This window comes from Salmo trutta, chromosome 21, assembly GCF_901001165.1.
Source record: "Salmo trutta chromosome 21, fSalTru1.1, whole genome shotgun sequence".
In the NCBI taxonomy this organism is placed as follows: Eukaryota; Metazoa; Chordata; class Actinopteri; order Salmoniformes; family Salmonidae; genus Salmo; species Salmo trutta.
Window position 1 is genome coordinate 52,094,924 of NC_042977.1, and position 17,592 is coordinate 52,112,515.

The 17,592-nt window shown below is 44.6% G+C and overlaps 2 protein-coding genes across 4 annotated transcripts in view; one reads left to right on the forward strand and one right to left on the reverse strand.

Moving 5' to 3' along the window:
• The first annotated feature begins 379 nt into the window (after positions 1-379).
• LOC115156491 (uncharacterized) lies at positions 380-11,085 on the forward strand. Its single transcript, XM_029703913.1, has 3 exons — positions 380-4,690; positions 4,781-5,013; positions 10,998-11,085. Exons 1-3 carry the CDS (start codon positions 380-382, stop codon positions 11,083-11,085), a joined length of 4,632 nt encoding a protein of 1,543 aa, XP_029559773.1.
• Positions 11,086-13,193: 2,108 nt separating this feature from the next.
• Positions 13,194-17,592, reverse strand: part of LOC115157691 (V-type proton ATPase subunit H) — a 114,996-nt gene continuing 110,597 nt past the window's right edge. For all 3 annotated transcript variants that reach the window (XM_029706140.1, XM_029706138.1, XM_029706139.1), the window contains one exon: positions 13,194-14,000. In XM_029706140.1, the coding sequence (XP_029562000.1) occupies positions 13,931-14,000 (70 nt within the window). In that variant the 3' untranslated portion in view covers positions 13,194-13,930. The remainder of the gene's footprint in view (positions 14,001-17,592) is intronic.

The following is a 17,592-nucleotide window of genomic DNA, read 5'->3' on the forward strand; positions in this document are numbered from 1 at the left end:
GTATATAGTATAATTTAGATAATATGACTACATTGAGATTATGTATTTAATTTGAAATGACCTTACTTGAAGTAATGTATATTTATTTTTGTGTTTTGCCTTTAAAGGTTATCAACCTAATGAACTAATTATCAAGCTAACTAAAGAACTAATTAACTAACTAACTGACTAAAGAAATAAAAGAAGTTAGAAGAAAATTGAGTTGTCCCTTGCGTCCTTCAGTCCTTAAAGGCCTTTTTCAAGTTTGGGCAAAGAGCTGCAGTGTGAACCATACACAACTTGACAGTTGATAACCGCGTGGCAGTGAAGACAAAAGGATTAACGGCCTGAAGTCAGGAAAGCTGTCGTCGCAGAGAGGAATATTGACTGACATCTCAACATGGCGGAGGAAGCTCTTGGAATAACAGTGAAGGAGCTGAAGCAAAAAAGAACTTTAGCTAAAAGCACTTTTACCAAGCAGGCGAACTTCCTCAGCAGAGTTGCAAAGCACATGACTAAAAGAGAACTACAAGAGGAGTTCAAGAAGCTCAAGTCGGAGGCGAGGACGGTCAGTGAGACAAATGACGAGTACAGGGCTGGCCTTCTGGCAGACATTGAAGCTGGAACCGATGAGGGTGAAGAAGCTGAACTGAGCAAGGAGAAGCAGAATGAAGTTGAGAAGACGTTCCAAGAATGCGAAGCACGATTGGATGAGGTCAGGGAGATGGTCCAGTCCAATCTATGGCCTAGATATGGCGAAAATGAGGTGAAGTCTGCAATCCATGAAGCCGAGACAGCCTGTGATGGAGTTGCTCAGATACCTGTTACCGCTATAAACAGAGATGGCTTTGAGCTACGGTGGGATAGTGTGAAAACACAAGTCCAAAATGCAATCGCAAGCCTAGCAGAGTGGGAGATGTGGATTCCGGTGGCAGAAAAGGAAAGGCTCGGAGGGAGAGTGAAGGATCTGAAGGCATTCGGCAACAACCTTGAAGCAAGGAGGGCAGGATTTCTCACAGCACAAAGAATTGCAGAAGAGGAGAGAGTCGGAGGGAGAGTGCCGCAGGTGCCCATGGCAGCTCCACAACCGACACTGAGGATAAAGCCAATCTGTCTACCCAAGTTCAGTGGGTATAAAAGGAACTTCCATCGATGGAGAAGAGACTGGGAGAGTCTGCAAAAGCAGGGGGAACCAACAGGCTCAGTCGAGGTAAAGAGGATCCAACTCATTGACAGTATAGATGAGAGGATATGCAGAGGCCTCCGTTTGTCTTCCTACAACACTGCTGAGGACATGTTCAGGGTGCTGGAGAACAGATATGGAAACAAGTCTACAATTGCCTTGGAGATAATGGAGGATCTGGAGAAGATTCCTGCTTTAAGGGCAAATCAGCCTAGAAAAGTTATCGACATGATCCAAACTATAGAGAAGGCCCTGGATGACCTCACGGAGCTTGGAAACACAGGAGCCATCAACAACCCTCTAGTGATCAGATCCATAGAAAGCAAGTTACCTGACGACATCAAGAGAGAGTGGCTTGTCTTCATGGTTAATCCGAGGAATAATGTCACACCAGATAATCACTTTGAGAACCTTCTTAAATTCCTGAAAACACAAGAGGAAATTCTTGAAAAACTGGAGCAGCTGGGAGTGAGTGAAAGGCCAGAAAAGAGAAATGCTTGCATGGAGAGGAAATATGCGTCCACGCGGTCCACAACGAAAGGAGGCTGTGTTGTGTGTGGTGATGAAAAGCACAGAGAAAAAATATTCTTTTGCAAGCGTTTCAAGGAACTGAAGCCAGTGGAAAAGTTGGCTGCTGTAGAAAAGCTGGGGGCCTGCAAGAGGTGCTTGGTCTGTCATGGAGAAGATGATGAATGCAAAGAGACATACCTGTGCAGGAACAGAAACTGTAAAAAAGACCACCATTTCTTTCTATGCCTGAAGGGAGACTTCAGGAGGAGTGACTCAGAAAGAAGACAATTCAATGTGAGAACGCGGACTGAGGAGCAGGAAGAATTTGTATCTAAACTCTCCCCAGAGATGGTAGACAAATTCAAGAGAGCGTTCACCAACATCACCGCAAAGACAAACTGTGGTGAAAAGATCCAGCTTGGAGAGATTGTGTCAAGTGCAGTAGAAGAATTGCCAGTTATTCTAATGCTGCTCGAGGTAACTGCCAATGCAGGACAAAAAATTGGAACCCTGATCGACTTGGCATCAGACACAAATTATATCACCCACAGAGCTGCCAGGAGATTAAATCTTCAAAGTGAAAACATCACTTTAGTCGTCCATGGAGTTGGGGGGATGGCCATGAAGGTTAAAACCAGAAGATATCTCCTCAGAGTGAGGGTCAAAATGCCTAGAGGCACAGAAAGAGCCCATGAGCTTGTCTGCTATGGTTTGAATGAAATTGCCAACATCCACAGAGTCATCAAACCTGAGCAACTCAAGAAGTTCTTCCCAGAAGTCAGTCTAGGAGCTCTGAGGAGACCGGAGAGCATTGAGCTACTGATAAGCCACCGCGAAGGAAGACTTGCTCCGCAAAGAGTGAAGGTGATTGGAGACCTTGTCTTATGGGAGAGCCCGCTAGGAAAGATTGTTGGTGGAGCACATCCAGATCTGTTTGAAGAAGTCGATATGGCCGCGCACAGGTCTGGAACGCACTTTGCTCGATCCATGAGAGCAACCACTGTCAAGTATCAAGAGATAACTAAAACACAAGAGTTCACAGCTGAAACCAAAAGCACAGTAGCTCGCAGAGAGTTCTTGGATTGGTGGAAATGGGATAGCATTGGAGCAGCTTGCGAACCGAAGTGTGGAGGATGCCGGTGCGGCAATTGTCAACCAGGAGGCAAGGAAATGACTCTGAGTGAGGAAAGGGAGCTGGAGATCATAAGGAAAGGCCTCACCTACATCAAAGCAGATGCTCACAGCGATAAACCGCACTGGGACACAAAATACCCCTGGATTCAAGATCCAAGTTCCCTTCCTTACAACAGGAGTGGGGTTGAAGCCACCTTCTTAAGAACAGAAAAACAACTCAAGAAAGAGCCAGAGTGGAAAATAGCCTACACAGCTCAAGTGCATGAAATGGTGGAGAGAAGAGCAGCAAAGAAACTCACCAAAGAGATGATCGCCAGCTGGAAAGGACCAGTATGGTATGTCAGCCACTTGGTGGCGCCAAACCCACACTCTGTCACAACACCTGTGCGACTGGTATGGAACAGCAGCCAGAAGTTTAAAGGGGTCAGCATGAATGACCTGCTGCTGAAAGGGCCTGATGTTCTCAATCCCATCCGAGCAGTACTACTCAGGTTCAGAAGAGGTGTCCATGCTGCTCTTGGCGACATCAGGAAGATGTACAATTCAGTGTGGTTAGAAAACCTGGAGATGCATCTCCACAGATTTCTCTGGAGAAACACTGAGGAGGAAGAGATTGAAGAGTATGCCATCACCAGAGTCAACATTGGCGATCGACCAGCAGGGTGCATTGCACAACTGGCCATGAGAGAGACAGCAAAACTGCCCATGTTCGCTCACCTGGAGGAGGAACGTAGGATCCTTGAAGAGGATGCCTATGTCGATGACATCCTGACTTCCCATAATGACTTACAAAAGCTGGACAAGGACACCAAAAGAGTTGAAGAGATCCTGAGGACAGGCGGATTCTTCCTCAAACCCTGGATCCGCTCAGGCCAAAGTGGGAGGCAGGAGATCGTACCAGGAGAACAAGGAGCGGTGTCAGGCACAGTACTTATTCTCCCAAACCAGATGAGGAAAGGAGACAATAAAGCCCTTGGAGTTGGATACCTTGTTGAAGAGGACAAACTGTACCTAATGACTTCAATCAATTTCTCAAAGAGGAAAAAGAAGATGAGAGTCGGACAAAATCTCCTTGAAGAAGAGGTGAGAGGGAAAACTCCAAACCCACTGACGAGAAGAGAACTGCTAAGCCAAGTAGCTAGCCTGTATGACCCAATAGGCCTCGTCACACCTGCCAAACAAAAGGGCGCCATTCTTGTCAGAAAGGCGTTTCAAGAAGCTGGAGGCAAAACTCTGACCCGAAACACGTGGGACAAACCTCTGTCTGAACAATTGAGAGAAGAAGCCATCAAACTGTTTGAGGAGTACACACGTCTTAGCCAAATCACCTTCCACAGAAGCCTCACACCAGTCAACTGGATTGGTAAACCTTGGGGAATAACATTCTCTGACGGAAGTGAGAAGAGCTATGGAGCCGTAGTGTACTTCAGATGGGAAACCGAGCAAGGCATCCAAGTCAGGTTGGTTGAGTCCAAAGCAAAACTCACACCTTTGGACCAAAAGGGGGAGGCAGTGAAAGCTGAAATCTGCGGTGCTGTCTGCGCAGCACGACTTCGAAAGTACGTTGAAAAACACAGTCGTATAGAAATTGAACGATGGCTCCATCTGCTGGACAGTCAAACTGTGGTGGGAGCTATCCAGAGAGACAGTTATGGGTATCAATCTTTCTTCGCGAACAGAGTTGGAGAGATCCAGAAATCCACATCCGTCGAAGACTGGTGGTGGATCCCGGGAGGCCTGAACAGTGCTGACATCATAACAAGAGGGGCAGCCCCGGAAGACCTCCAAGAAGATTCCATGTGGCAAAATGGACCAGCGTTCCTGCGGCAACCCATGGAAGAGTGGCCACAGAAGTCAGCCAAAGAAATTGCAGCTTATGCCAAGGAAGGCATAAACAAACTTCAAAGGAAATATTTCTCTGCAGCACTGACCAGAGCGCAGGCCAAGAGAAACAAGAATGATGTACTTCCTGAAGTGGGAGTTCAGAAGGAAAGTCAGAGTGATGCACAGCAAAGCAGGCAAAATAACCCAGATGAACTTAAGACTAAGATCCGAAGACCACCAGCTGGCTCTGCGGTAACAACACTGATTGACATCAGGAAATTCAGCAGCCTGACCAGGCTGATCCGAGTCACTGCCTGGGTTTGGAGAGCTGCAACGAAATGGAAAGAAGTGTTGACCAGGAATTCAGCCTCAGATAAACCAAAGTGGGAGGAAATTCTTTCAACAAACTGGAAGTCCAGAGGCAAACAAGCTGTACTCACTGTTGGGGAGTGTGAAGATGCACTAAGAGACCTGTTACTTGCAGCTCAAGAAGGTATAACCTTTCAAGGCACCACTCTCAACAGACTCGCTGTTTACAGAGATGAAGAGACTGGGCTCTTGGTTTGTGGAGGGAGGTTCAAGATCTTTGATGAGGACGAGACTGCTGTACCAATTCTACCATATGAGGCATGGATATCCACTCTCCTAGCCCAAGAGGCTCATAATGCAAACCATGAAGAAATAGCAGGTACACTCCTCCGGATGAGGAAGGAAGCCTGGGTGATAAAAGGCCGGAAGCTGGCTAAAAAGAGAGTTGACAACTGTGTGGTGTGCAGAAAGGCTAGGGCCAGAAAGTGCCAACAGATCATGAGTGACCTTCCACCCGAGCGTATAACACCAGCCAGACCATTTGAGTATACAACAGCGGACTTATTTGGACCATATGAAGTCAAGGACGAGGTGAGAAAGAAAGTCAAGCTCAAGGTGTGGGGAATTGTCTTCTGCTGTATGGCATCCAGAGCTATACACACAGATGTTGTCAGTGACCAGTCAACTGAAGGTTTCTTACTGGCCTACCAAAGATTCACGGCACTGAGAGGGCATCCAAAGAAACTGGTCAGATCCTGGAAAGAACTTTGTGGGTGCTAGACCTGCCCTCAAAGAGCTCTACCACTTCCTGGATCAACAAATTACATCTGAGCTTGAAAATGAAGCTTCAAAGCATGGAACAGAGTGGAGCTGGAAGATCCACCCAGCAGACTCCCCTCACAGGAATGGTGCTGCAGAAGCAGCTGTTCGCACTGTGAAGCGGGCCTTGCACAATATGAGAGGCGAAGGACTCTTCACATGGAGTGAGTTTCAAACATTTATGTTCATGGCTGCTAACCTTGCCAATGAAAGGCCCGTAGATGCCAGGACTCAGAGCCGGGAGGACTGCATAGAATACATCAGCCCTAATTCTCTTCTGCTTGGAAGGACTGGACCTAGCGGAGACTTAGGAAGCTTTGAGTTTGAAGACTACTCCTACAAACGGTTAAGAGTCATTCAAGCAGAAGTTAACTGGTTCTGGAGGAAGTGGAGTCAGTTGGCTGGACCTAACCTGTTTGTGAGGAGTAAGTGGCACACAAAGCAGCGAAACGTGGCCGTTGGAGACGTCGTCTGGCTTGCAGACCAGAACGCTTTGAGGAGTCAGTTTAAGCTTGGTAGGGTCGTCAATGTCAACGCTGACAAGGAGGGCATTGTGAGAGATGCAAATATACGAACCTTCCCAAGTTATCCCATCTCAACTTTGAAGCATGTGTGGGGAGACAAAGCAAAGAAACGTTCAACCAAAATCCCTGCTACAATTCTTCACAGGGACGTCAGGCGATTGGTTGTGTTATTACCTGTAGAAGAGCAGAAGTAAAGCCATCGAAGATGGAGCCGATGTGACCTCCTTGGGTTCAAGAACCAGGAGATCAAGTGGGAGGTGTTGCGTCAAAAGACAGGTATTCATATTCAAGGCGTTCAGATTTTCAACTGATTTCAAAGATAAAACACCAGCAGGGGGCGAAAGAGTGTATGCATTGTGGAACCCATCATTAGCTTGTGTTTCCCTGGGGAACATATATACTGGTGCACCTTTGTGATAGCAGGTGGTGAAATGTTTGGTGGAAAAGCATTTCACTGGAAGTCCTTCACGGAAGAGGAGACTCATCCATACACATTCAGCTCATTTAGGATTCTGGAGACTCAACCGGTAGGCACATGGACATTGTTGTGTAAAATTGTTGCAACTTAGGTGTTTATTTGTGTTGAGAATTGAGACCAATTGTCTAATTTAGTATATAGTATAATTTAGATAATATGACTACATTGAGATTATGTATTTAATTTGAAATGACCTTACTTGAAGTAATGTATATTTATTTTTGTGTTTTGCCTTTAAAGGTTATCAACCTAATGAACTAATTATCAAGCTAACTAAAGAACTAATTAACTAACTAACTGACTAAAGAAATAAAAGAAGTTAGAAGAAAATTGAGTTGTCCCTTGCGTCCTTCAGTCCTTAAAGGCCTTTTTCAAGTTTGGGCAAAGAGCTGCAGTGTGAACCATACACAACTTGACAAAGGGCTTTATAAATACATTTGATTGAAATTTGATTGAAGAGCGAGATGAGAGAATGAGGGAGTGAAAGGGAACGAGAGAGATTGAAAGAGAATGAAGGAGTGAAAGAGACTGAGCGAGAGATAGATGAAGAAAGAGAATAAAAAGAGATGGCGAGAGAGAATGAAGAGAGAAATGAAGAGAGCAATGAGGGAGAATGAAGAGAGAGATGAGAGAGAGAACGGAGATAGATGAGAGAATGAAGAGAGATTTGAGAGAAAGGGAGTGAAACAGAGAAAGAAGAGAAGAGACGAGAGGGAGTGAAACATAAAAAGAGAAGAGAAGAGGGAGTGAAACAGAGAAAGAAGAGAAGAGGGAGTGAAACAGAGAAAGAAGAGAAGAGGGAGTGAAACAGAGAAAGAAGAGAAGAGGGAGTGAAACAGAGAAAGAAGAGAAGAGGGAAGTGAAACAGAGAAAGAGACGAGAGAGAGAACATTAAAATATGAGACAATAGAGAGAAAGTAGAAGGTTTGATTTGGCCTTGAAGAGAGAGGAGGATACCAACTCTAAGCAACACTTTGTTTCTCCAGTTTCCATGGTAACATAACGTCCTCGGAGGCATGTGAGGTGGGTTCTAGAAAACTCTCCAGGTGGATAAACAGTTGATGGTTGATCAGTCACTTAATTGCATTGGATTTATAAAGTGTTTTATTCTACCAGCTATGAAGTCATTTTCTCTGTGGGGAAGGAACATCAAATCAAATTTTATTAGTCACATGCACTGAATACAACAGGTGTAAACCTTACAGTGAAATGCTTACTTATGAGCCCCTAACCAACAATGCAGTTAAAAAATATATGGATAAGAATAAGAGATAAAAGTAACAAGTCATTAAAGAGAGGCAGTAAAATAACGATAGCGAGACTATATACAGGGGGGTACTGGTACAGAGTCAGTGTGCGGGGGCACTGGTTAGTTGAGGTAATATGTACAGTTGAAGTCAGAAGTTTACATACACTTAGGTTGGAGTCATTAAAACTCGTTTTTCAACCACTCCACAAATTTCTTGTTAACAAACTATAGTTTTGGCAAGTCGGTTAGGACATCTACATTGTGCATGACACAAGTCATTTTTCCAACAATTGTTTACAGACAGTGAATTATAAGTGAAATAATCTATCACAATTCCAGTGGCTTAAGGACAACAAAGTCAAGATATTGGAGTGGCCATTACAAAGCCCTGACCTCAATCCCATAGAACATTTGTGGGCAGAACTGAACAAGCGTGTGGGAGCAAGGAGGCCTACAAACTTAAAGGCAATGCTACCAAATACTATTTGAGTGTATGTAAACTTCTGACCCACTGGGAATGTGATGAAATAAATAAAAGCTGAAATAAATAATTCTCTCGACTATTATTCTGACATTTCACATTCTTAAAATATAGTGGTGATCCTAACTAACCTAAGACAGGACATTTTTACTAGGATTAAATGTTAGGAATTGTGAAAAATTGAGTTTAAATGTATTTGGTTGAGGTGTATGTAAACTTCCGAATTCAACTGTACATTCCAAGAGATTATGTTTACATAACCATTAGCCATATTTGCTCTGAGTAGTTTGAAGGTGACAACTCTAATGAACATTATTATATAACATTTCACAATATATGCTCCAGCTGTACAATGAAACAGTGTAAATAAATGTAGAATAACTATCCCAAAATAAAACAAAGCAACTAGGAATGTAACATTGCTTCTCGATGAGTCAATCATCACAGAATTGTCTTTGATGCTACAGAAGATAACATGCAGTCTCAACTCAAAATTCCTTATGGTCCGTGAGGCCCTTGAAAGGCTCCCCAGAGTCACGCAAAAACATCGGCTACCTTCATTTGTAAAGTGAACAGCATACACTTCAAGTTATATTTTACCTTGTCTCGTTTTGTCTATCTATGCTAAACACCTTGCTCTAGCAATAATTTTTCTGCCTCCACGTCGTCCTTGAAAATCATTTTCTTTCCCTTCCAAGAAAAGAGCAGGGTCGCTGGGAAAACTAGTGTTTGCCTGACGTTCTTCTCGTGTAGTTGTTTCTTCGCCGTTGCAAACTTCCTCTTCATTGCCAGTTCCTTGGACAGGTCCGGGAAAAAAAGACAGCCGGCAGTCTTCCCACTGAACGTCAGAACACTTTTCTTTCGCCGCTTTAAGTACCTCGTCCCGGGCTGTAGATCGTAGGAAGCGGATGAGAACCATTCTCGGGGGCCTATTCTCGTTAGGCATGGTTAAACTGCGACGGGTTCATTCAATTTCGAATTTGTGTCTGTCATCAAATCCAAATCCTTTAGCGATGATTTTCTACACACACGAGATTAGTTTACCACCAGCCTCACTCCGCTCTTTCAGATTAACCAATCTCATCGTATTTCTCCTACTTCTGTTCTCAAGTTCTTCGACACGATTCCACATGCTGGAAAACACTTTTATATTTTTTATTTTTGAATAAAACAAAACCCTTATTCATTAAATATGAATACCGAACTTGTTTTTGTGTGGATTAAATGAATGTTTCCAGCTCTGTATCTACTACACTTTGTTTCAGGACAAACCAGACCACTGTGTTCCAGTGCTGTAGGAGCTGTATCTACTATGATCTGTTTCAGGACAAACCAGACCACTGTGTTCCAGTGCTGTAGGAGCTGTATCTACTATGATCTGTTTCAGGATAAACCAGACCACTGTGTTCCAGTGCTGTAGGAGCTGTATCTACTACGATCTGTTACAGGATAAACCAGACCACTGTGTTCCAGTGCTGTAGGAGCTGTATCTACTACGATCTGTTACAGGACAAACTAGACCACTGTGTTCCAGTGCTGTAGGAGCTGTATCTACTACGATCTGTTACAGGACAAACCAGACCACTGTGTTCCAGTGCTGTATCTACTACGATCTGTTTCAGGATAAACCAGACCACTGTGTTCCAGTGCTGTATCTACTACGATCTGTTTCAGGACAAACCAGACCACTGTGTTCCAGTGCTGTATCTACTACGATCTGTTTCAGGATAAACCAGACCACTGTGTTCCAGTGCTGTAGGAGCTGTATCTACTACGATCTGTTTCAGGATAAACCAGACCACTGTGTTCCAGTGCTGTATCTACTACGATCTGTTTCAGGACAAACCAGACCACTGTGTTCCAGTGCTGTATCTACTACGATCTGTTTCAGGATAAACCAGACCACTGTGTTCCAGTGCTGTAGGAGCTGTATCTACTACGATCTGTTACAGGATAAACCAGACCACTGTGTTCCAGTGCTGTAGGAGCTGTATCTACTACGATCTGTTACAGGATAAACCAGACCACTGTGTTCCAGTGCTGTAGGAGCTGTATCTACTACGATCTGTTACAGGACAAACCAGACCACTGTGTTCCAGTGCTGTAGGAGCTGTATCTACTACGATCTGTTACAGGATAAACCAGACCACTGTGTTCCAGTGCTGTAGGAGCTGTATCTACTACGATCTGTTACAGGACAAACTAGACCACTGTGTTCCAGTGCTGTATCTACTATGATCTGTTTCAGGATAAACCAGACCACTGTGTTCCAGTGCTGTAGGAGCTGTATCTACTACGATCTGTTTCAGGATAAACCAGACCACTGTGTTCCAGTGCTGTATCTACTACGATCTGTTACAGGATAAACCAGACCACTGTGTTCCAGTGCTGTATCTACTACGATCTGTTTCAGGATAAACCAGACCACTGTGTTCCAGTGCTGTAGGAGCTGTATCTACTACGATCTGTTACAGGACAAACTAGACCACTGTGTTCCAGTGCTGTAGGAGCTGTATCTACTACGAGAGGGACGAGGGGGACGAGAGGGACGAGGGGGACGAGAGGGACGAGAGGGATGAGGGACGAGAGGGATGAGGGACGAGAGGGACGAGGGGGACGAGAGGGACGAGGGAGACGAGAGGGACGAGGGGGACGAGGGGGACGAGAGGGACGAGAGGGAAGAGGGACGAGGGGGACGAGAGGGACGAGGGGGACGAGAGGGATGAGGGACGAGAGGGACGAGAGGGATGAGAGGGACGAGGGGGACGAGGGGGACGAGAGGGACGAGGGACGAGGGGGACGAGAGGGAAGAGGGACGAGAGGGACGAGAGGGATGAGAGGGGCGAGAGGGACGAGAGGAATGAGGGACGAGGGGGACGAGAGGGACGAGAGGGACGAGGGGGACGAGAGACGAGGGGGACGAGGGACGAGAGGGACGAGGGACGAGAGGGACGAGGGGGACGAGAGGGACGAGGGACGAGAGGGACGAGAGGGACGAGAGGGACGAGGGACGAGAGGGACGAGGGACGAGAGGGACGAGGCAAAAGGAATATCAAAGGTCTGGCTACACAACCGATTGGTAAACGTGCTGCAAACTGAGAAATCATGTGACTAAACTGAATAAAAAGAAGAAACAACACTATGAAACAAAGATAAATGACAAAGAATGATAGTAAAAAGCTTTGGAGCCCCTTCAATTAACTGAATCAGATGCCTCATTCATCACAAAACCCACTGATATTACCAACTACTTTAATGAATTCTTCATTGGTAAGATTAGAAAATGTAGGCATGACATGCCAGCAACAAACACTGCCACTACACATCCAAGTATATCTGACCAAATTCTGAAAGACATGAATTGTAATTTTGAATTCCGTAAAGTGAGTGGGGAAGAGGTGAAAAAAGTATTGTTCTCTATCAGCAATGAAAAGCCAGCGGGGTCTGATAAACTGCATGGAAAATTACTGAGGATGATAGGGGACGATTTTACCAACTCCTATTTGCCATATCTTCAATCTAAGCCTACTAGAGAGCAGTGCCCTCAGGCCTGGAGGGAAGCTGAAGTCATTCCGCTACCCAAGAATAGTAAAGCCCCTTTACTGGCTCAAATAGCCGACCAATCAGCCTATTACCAACCGTTAGTAAACTTCTGGGAAAAAAATGGTGTTTGACCAGATACAATGCTATTTCACAGTAAACATATTGACAACAGACTTTCAGCACGCTTATAGGGAAGGACATTCAACAAGCACAGAACTTACACAAATGTAGAAGCACAAGTATTTCGCTACACTCGCAATAACATCTGCTAACCATGTGTAGGTGGTTGTGGTGTCTCTCTTGTTGTGATGTGTGTTTTGTCCTATAAATATTTTTTTAAATACTGGTTCCCAGCAGTACAGACAGCCCCTCACAGCAGACCAGTGGCTTTATACTGGTCCCCAGCAGTACAGACAGCCCCTCACAACAGACCAGTGGCTTTATACTGGTCCCCAGCAGTACAGACAGCCCCTCACAACAGACCAGTGGCTTTATACTGGTCCCCAGCAGTACAGACAACCCCTCACAACAGACCAGTGGCTTTATACTGGTCCCCAGCAGCACAGACAGCCTCCAATTCTCTAATGGAGAGAACTCTGTCCTGAAAGAGCTTGTTGTTCTGAGGCTCATCGATAGGTTCTGTATATACAAACACCATGCTCTACCAACTGAGCCACAAGGGACCAGGTATATATAGGGTTAGGGTTAAACACCATGCTCTACCAACTGAGCCACAAGGGACCAGGTATATATACACGTTTGATCATAGTTACGGTTGCTCTATTACAATATTACTTGTCAACTGCTCTCAGGTCTCCTGCATGTGTGTGAGTTGTAATGTCTGTTTCAGATTTGTATAGGTTTACTCCCAAATGTGGTCAGTTTCTGTTCAGCGGTGATTTTCTTGTAGACGCTCTTCACCGACTGTTTTCTGATAGACAGTGTTAACCACACACACACACACACACACCTGAGGTCTAAGTTGCCATGGGGATGCCTACCAAGTGGCCCAATGTTTGACAGAATGTTAAGGACCTTCAGGTTTCAATGGCCTACAGATTCATATACACACATCTTAAACTAACCAAGGCACTTCATAAAATAATATGTTCTTTAACGGTAAATGAGCCATGCCTGCAGTGAAGAAACAGAGTCTACCAGCCCTTCTAGATTACACTTTATTGGAATGCACACTCATAACGTTTTAACAACACATAAGTCACTTTAGCAATTTTACATTTATCACAACATCAAGTACTACTCTAATCACTGACATCACTTAGCTGTGAGGTCACTTCACATAATATCATTAATAAACCACAAGCAGGAAATCAAGCTACAGTCAGAGAGGAGACCAGAGGAGAAGAGACCAGAGGAAAGGAGACCAGAGGAAAGGAGACCAGAGGAGAAGAGAGAGAACAGAGAAAAGGAGAAGAGACCAGAGGAGACAACAGAAGGGTAGAGAACAGAGGAGAAGAAAACAGGAGAGTGGACATGTAAGTAGAGCCACACATTTTAACTCATCATGACATAAACTGGACTGTTAATTTCATTGGATGACACACACACAGTCAGCCAATAACACACTCAAGACAGACAGTAACACACACAGTCAGCCAATAACACACTCAAGACAGACAGTAACACACAGTCAGCCAATAACACACTCAGACAGCCAGTAACACACTCAGACAGCCAGTAACACACTCAGACAGCCAGTAACACACTCAGACAGCCAGTAACACACTCAGACAGCCAGTAACACACTCAGACAGCCAGTAACACACGCACAGTACAGCCCACTACATGTCCGTATGACCCAGACACCCAGTAGGTTTCATGCAGGGGTCAGGGGTTCGAGTTCAGCTTCTGGCTGCCATGGCCTGTAGTCAGGGGTTCAGGTCCTAACGGCCACAGCCTGTTGCTGCTGCTGGTCTGATGACTGGAGCTGCTTTCCCAGGTACTCCCTGCAGAGGAAAGGAGAATGTTCAATCATGCATAATGTATCTTCCATAATCATTACTATAGTATGGACCAGGTACTCCCTGCAGAGGAAACTAGAATGTTCAATCATGCATAATGTATCTTCCATAATCATTACTATAGGATGGACCAGGTACTCCCTGCAGAGGAAAGGAGAATGTTCAATCATGCATAATTTTTTTTATTTATTTCACCTTTATTTAACCAGGTAGGCTAGTTGAGAACATGTCCTTTATTTAACCAGGTAGGCCAGTTGAGAACATGTCCTTTATTTAACCAGGTAGGCCAGTTGAGAACAAGTCCTTTATTTAACCAGGTAGGCTAGTTGAGAACATGTCCTTTATTTAACCAGGTAGGCCAGTTGAGAACAAGTCCTTTATTTAACCAGGTAGGCTAGTTGAGAACAAGTCCTTTATTTAACCAGGTAGGCCAGTTGAGAACAAGTCCTTTATCTAACCAGGTAGGCCAGTTGAGAACAAGTTCTCATTTACAACTGCGCCCTGGCCAAGATAAAGCAAAGCAGTGCGACACAAATAACACAGTTACACATAAACAAACGTACAGTCAAATAACACAATAGAAAAGTCTATATAGTGTGTGCAAATGTAGTAAAATCATGGAGGTAAGGCAATAAATAGGCCATAGTGGCGAAATAATTACAATTTAGCAATTAAACCCTGGAGTGATAGATGTGCAGAAGATGAATGTACAAGTAGAGATACTGGGGTGCAAAGGAGCAAATAAATAAATAAATAAATAACAATATGGGGATGAGGTAGTTGGGTGTGCTATTTACAGATGGGCTATTTACAGGTGCAGTGATCGGTAAGCTGCTCTGACAGCTGATGCTTAAAGCTAGTGAGGGAGATATGAGTCTCCAGCTTCAGTGGTTTTTGCAGTTCGTTCCAGTCATTGGCAGCAGAGAACTGGAAGGAAAGGCAGCCAAAGGAGGAATTGCCTGTGGGGGTGACCAGTGAGATATACCTGCTGGAGCGAATGCTACGGGTGTGTGCTGCTATGGTGACCAGTGAGCTGAGATAAGGGGGGGGCTTTACCTAGTGTTGGATTCGGGGTAAACTTTGAACATTGAGATATTAAAGACATGATAGATCAGAAGCATAGAATAGAAGGAGTGAAAGAGACTGGGTTTATGTCAGAACTTCATCGTTTTCTGTGGAAAGACAGATGGTTTGGAATGTGTTGGGTGGAGATCTGGGAAACTAACAATGTCACTGAGGGAGAGAGGGTAATGTATAACGTTTACATTATGTCAGGATATGTCTCTGAGGGAGAGAGGGTAATGTATAACGTTTACATTATGTCAGGATATGTCTCTGAGGGAGAGAGGGTAATGTATAACGTTTACATTATGTCAGGATATGTCTCTGAGGGAGAGAGGGTAATGTATAACGTTTACATTATGTCAGGATATGTCTCTGAGGGAGAGAGGGTAATGTATAACGTTTACATTATGTCAGGATATGTCTCTGAGGGAGAAAGGGTAATGTATAACGTTTACATTGCCATGATATGTCACTGAGGGAGAGAGGGTAATGTATAACGTTTACATTGTCAGGATATGTTACTGAGGGAGAGAGGGTAATGTATAACCTTTACATTATGTCAGGATATGTCTCTGAGGAAGAGATGGTAATGTATAACGTTTACATTGTCAGGACATGAAACTGAGGGAGAGAGGGTAATGTATAACGTTTACATTGTCAGGACATGAAACTGAGGGAGAGAGGGTAATGTATAACGTTTACATTGTCAGGACATGTTATTGTTAGCCATCAGGGATCTTCTAGGAGGAGAAGAGACACAGTCTGGTATCAATAACCATGACAGCCTTGAGTTGGGGAGGAGTGAGCACTTTGGGGTAGAGGTCAGGTCAGATGAAGTGAGGAAGAACAGATATCACTAAGGTTCTGCATTGGCTGTTCGGTTGTGGAGGAGGAGACAGCCTAGGAGAAAGAGTTAAATATCAGTGCTTGTGTGAAATGTTTTTTGTCTGAATTACAGCTGTAACGACCCTTTGGGAAGAATTAAACTTGGTTAAGCTTCTCTAGTGTCCGTGAGTTATTTACTCTGAAAAATAAGAACCTAACACTAGCAAAGACTTATAGATGACCTGGAGCCAGTGGGTTTGGCGACGGATATGTGGTGAGGGGCAGCCAACGAGAGCATACAGGTCACAGTGGTGGGTGGTATATGGGTCTTTGGTGACAAAACAAATGGCACTGTGATAGACTGCATCCAGTTTGCTGAGTAGAGTGTTGGAGGCTATTTTGTAAATGACATCGCCGAAGTCAAGGATCGGTAGGATAGTCAGTTTTACGAGGGTGTGTTTGGCAGCATGAGTGAAGGAGGCTTTGTTGCAAAATAGGAAGCCAGTTCTAGATTTAATTTTGGATTGGAGATGCTTAATATGAGTCTGGAAGGAGAGTTTACAGTCTAACCAGACACCTAGGTATTTGTAGTTGTCCACATATTCTAAGTCAGAACCATCCAGAGTAGTGATGCAAGTTGGGCGGGAGGGTGTGGGCAGCGATCGGTTGAATAGCATGCATTCAATTTTACTTGCATTTAAGAGCAGTTGGAGGCCATGGAAGGAGTGTTGTATGGCATTGATGCTCGTCTGGAGGTTTGTTAACGCAGTGTCCAAAGAATTTTATTTTAACTTTATTTAACTAGGCAAGTCAGTTAAGAACAAATTCTTATTTTAAGTGACGGCCTACGAACAGAAGGGCCAGCAAATCAAATCAAAGTTTATTTGTCACGTGCGCCAAATACAACAGGTGTAGACCTTGCAGTGAAATGCTTACTTACAGGCTCTAACTAATAGTGCGAATAAAAGGTGTGTGTGTGTGTGTGTGTGTGTAGGTAAGTAAAGAAATAAAACAACTGTAAAAAGACATTTAAAAATAAGAGTAGCAAGGCTATATAGAGACACCGGTTAGTCAGGCTGATTGAGGTAGTATGTACATGTAGATATGGTTAAAGTGACTGCATATATGATAAACAGAGAGTAGCAGCAGCGTAAAGGAGGGGTTGGGGGGGCACACAATGCAAATAGTCCGGGTAACCATTGGTTACCTGTTCAGGAGTCTTATGGCTTGGGGGTATAAACTGTGAGAAGCCTTTTTGTCCTAGACTTGGCACTCCGGTACCGCTTGCCATGCGGTAGTAGAGAGAACAGTCTATGACTGGGGTGGCTGGGGTCTTTGACAATTTGTAGGGCCTTTCTCTGACACCGCCTGGTGTAGAGGTCCTGGATGGCAGGCAGCTTAGCCCCAGTGATGTACTGGGCCGTACGCACTACCCTCTGTAGTGCCTTGTGGTCAGAGGCCGAGCAGTTTCCGTACCAGGCAGTGATGCAACCAGTCAGGATGCTCTCGATGCAGCTGTAGAACCTTTTGAGGATCTGAGGACCCATGCCAAATCTTTTTAGTTTCCTGAGGGGGAATAGGCTTTGTCGTGCCCTCTTCACGACTGTCTTGGTGTGTTTGGACCATGTTAGTTTGTTGGTGATGTGGACACCAAGGAACTTGAAGCTCTCAACCTGCTCAACTACAG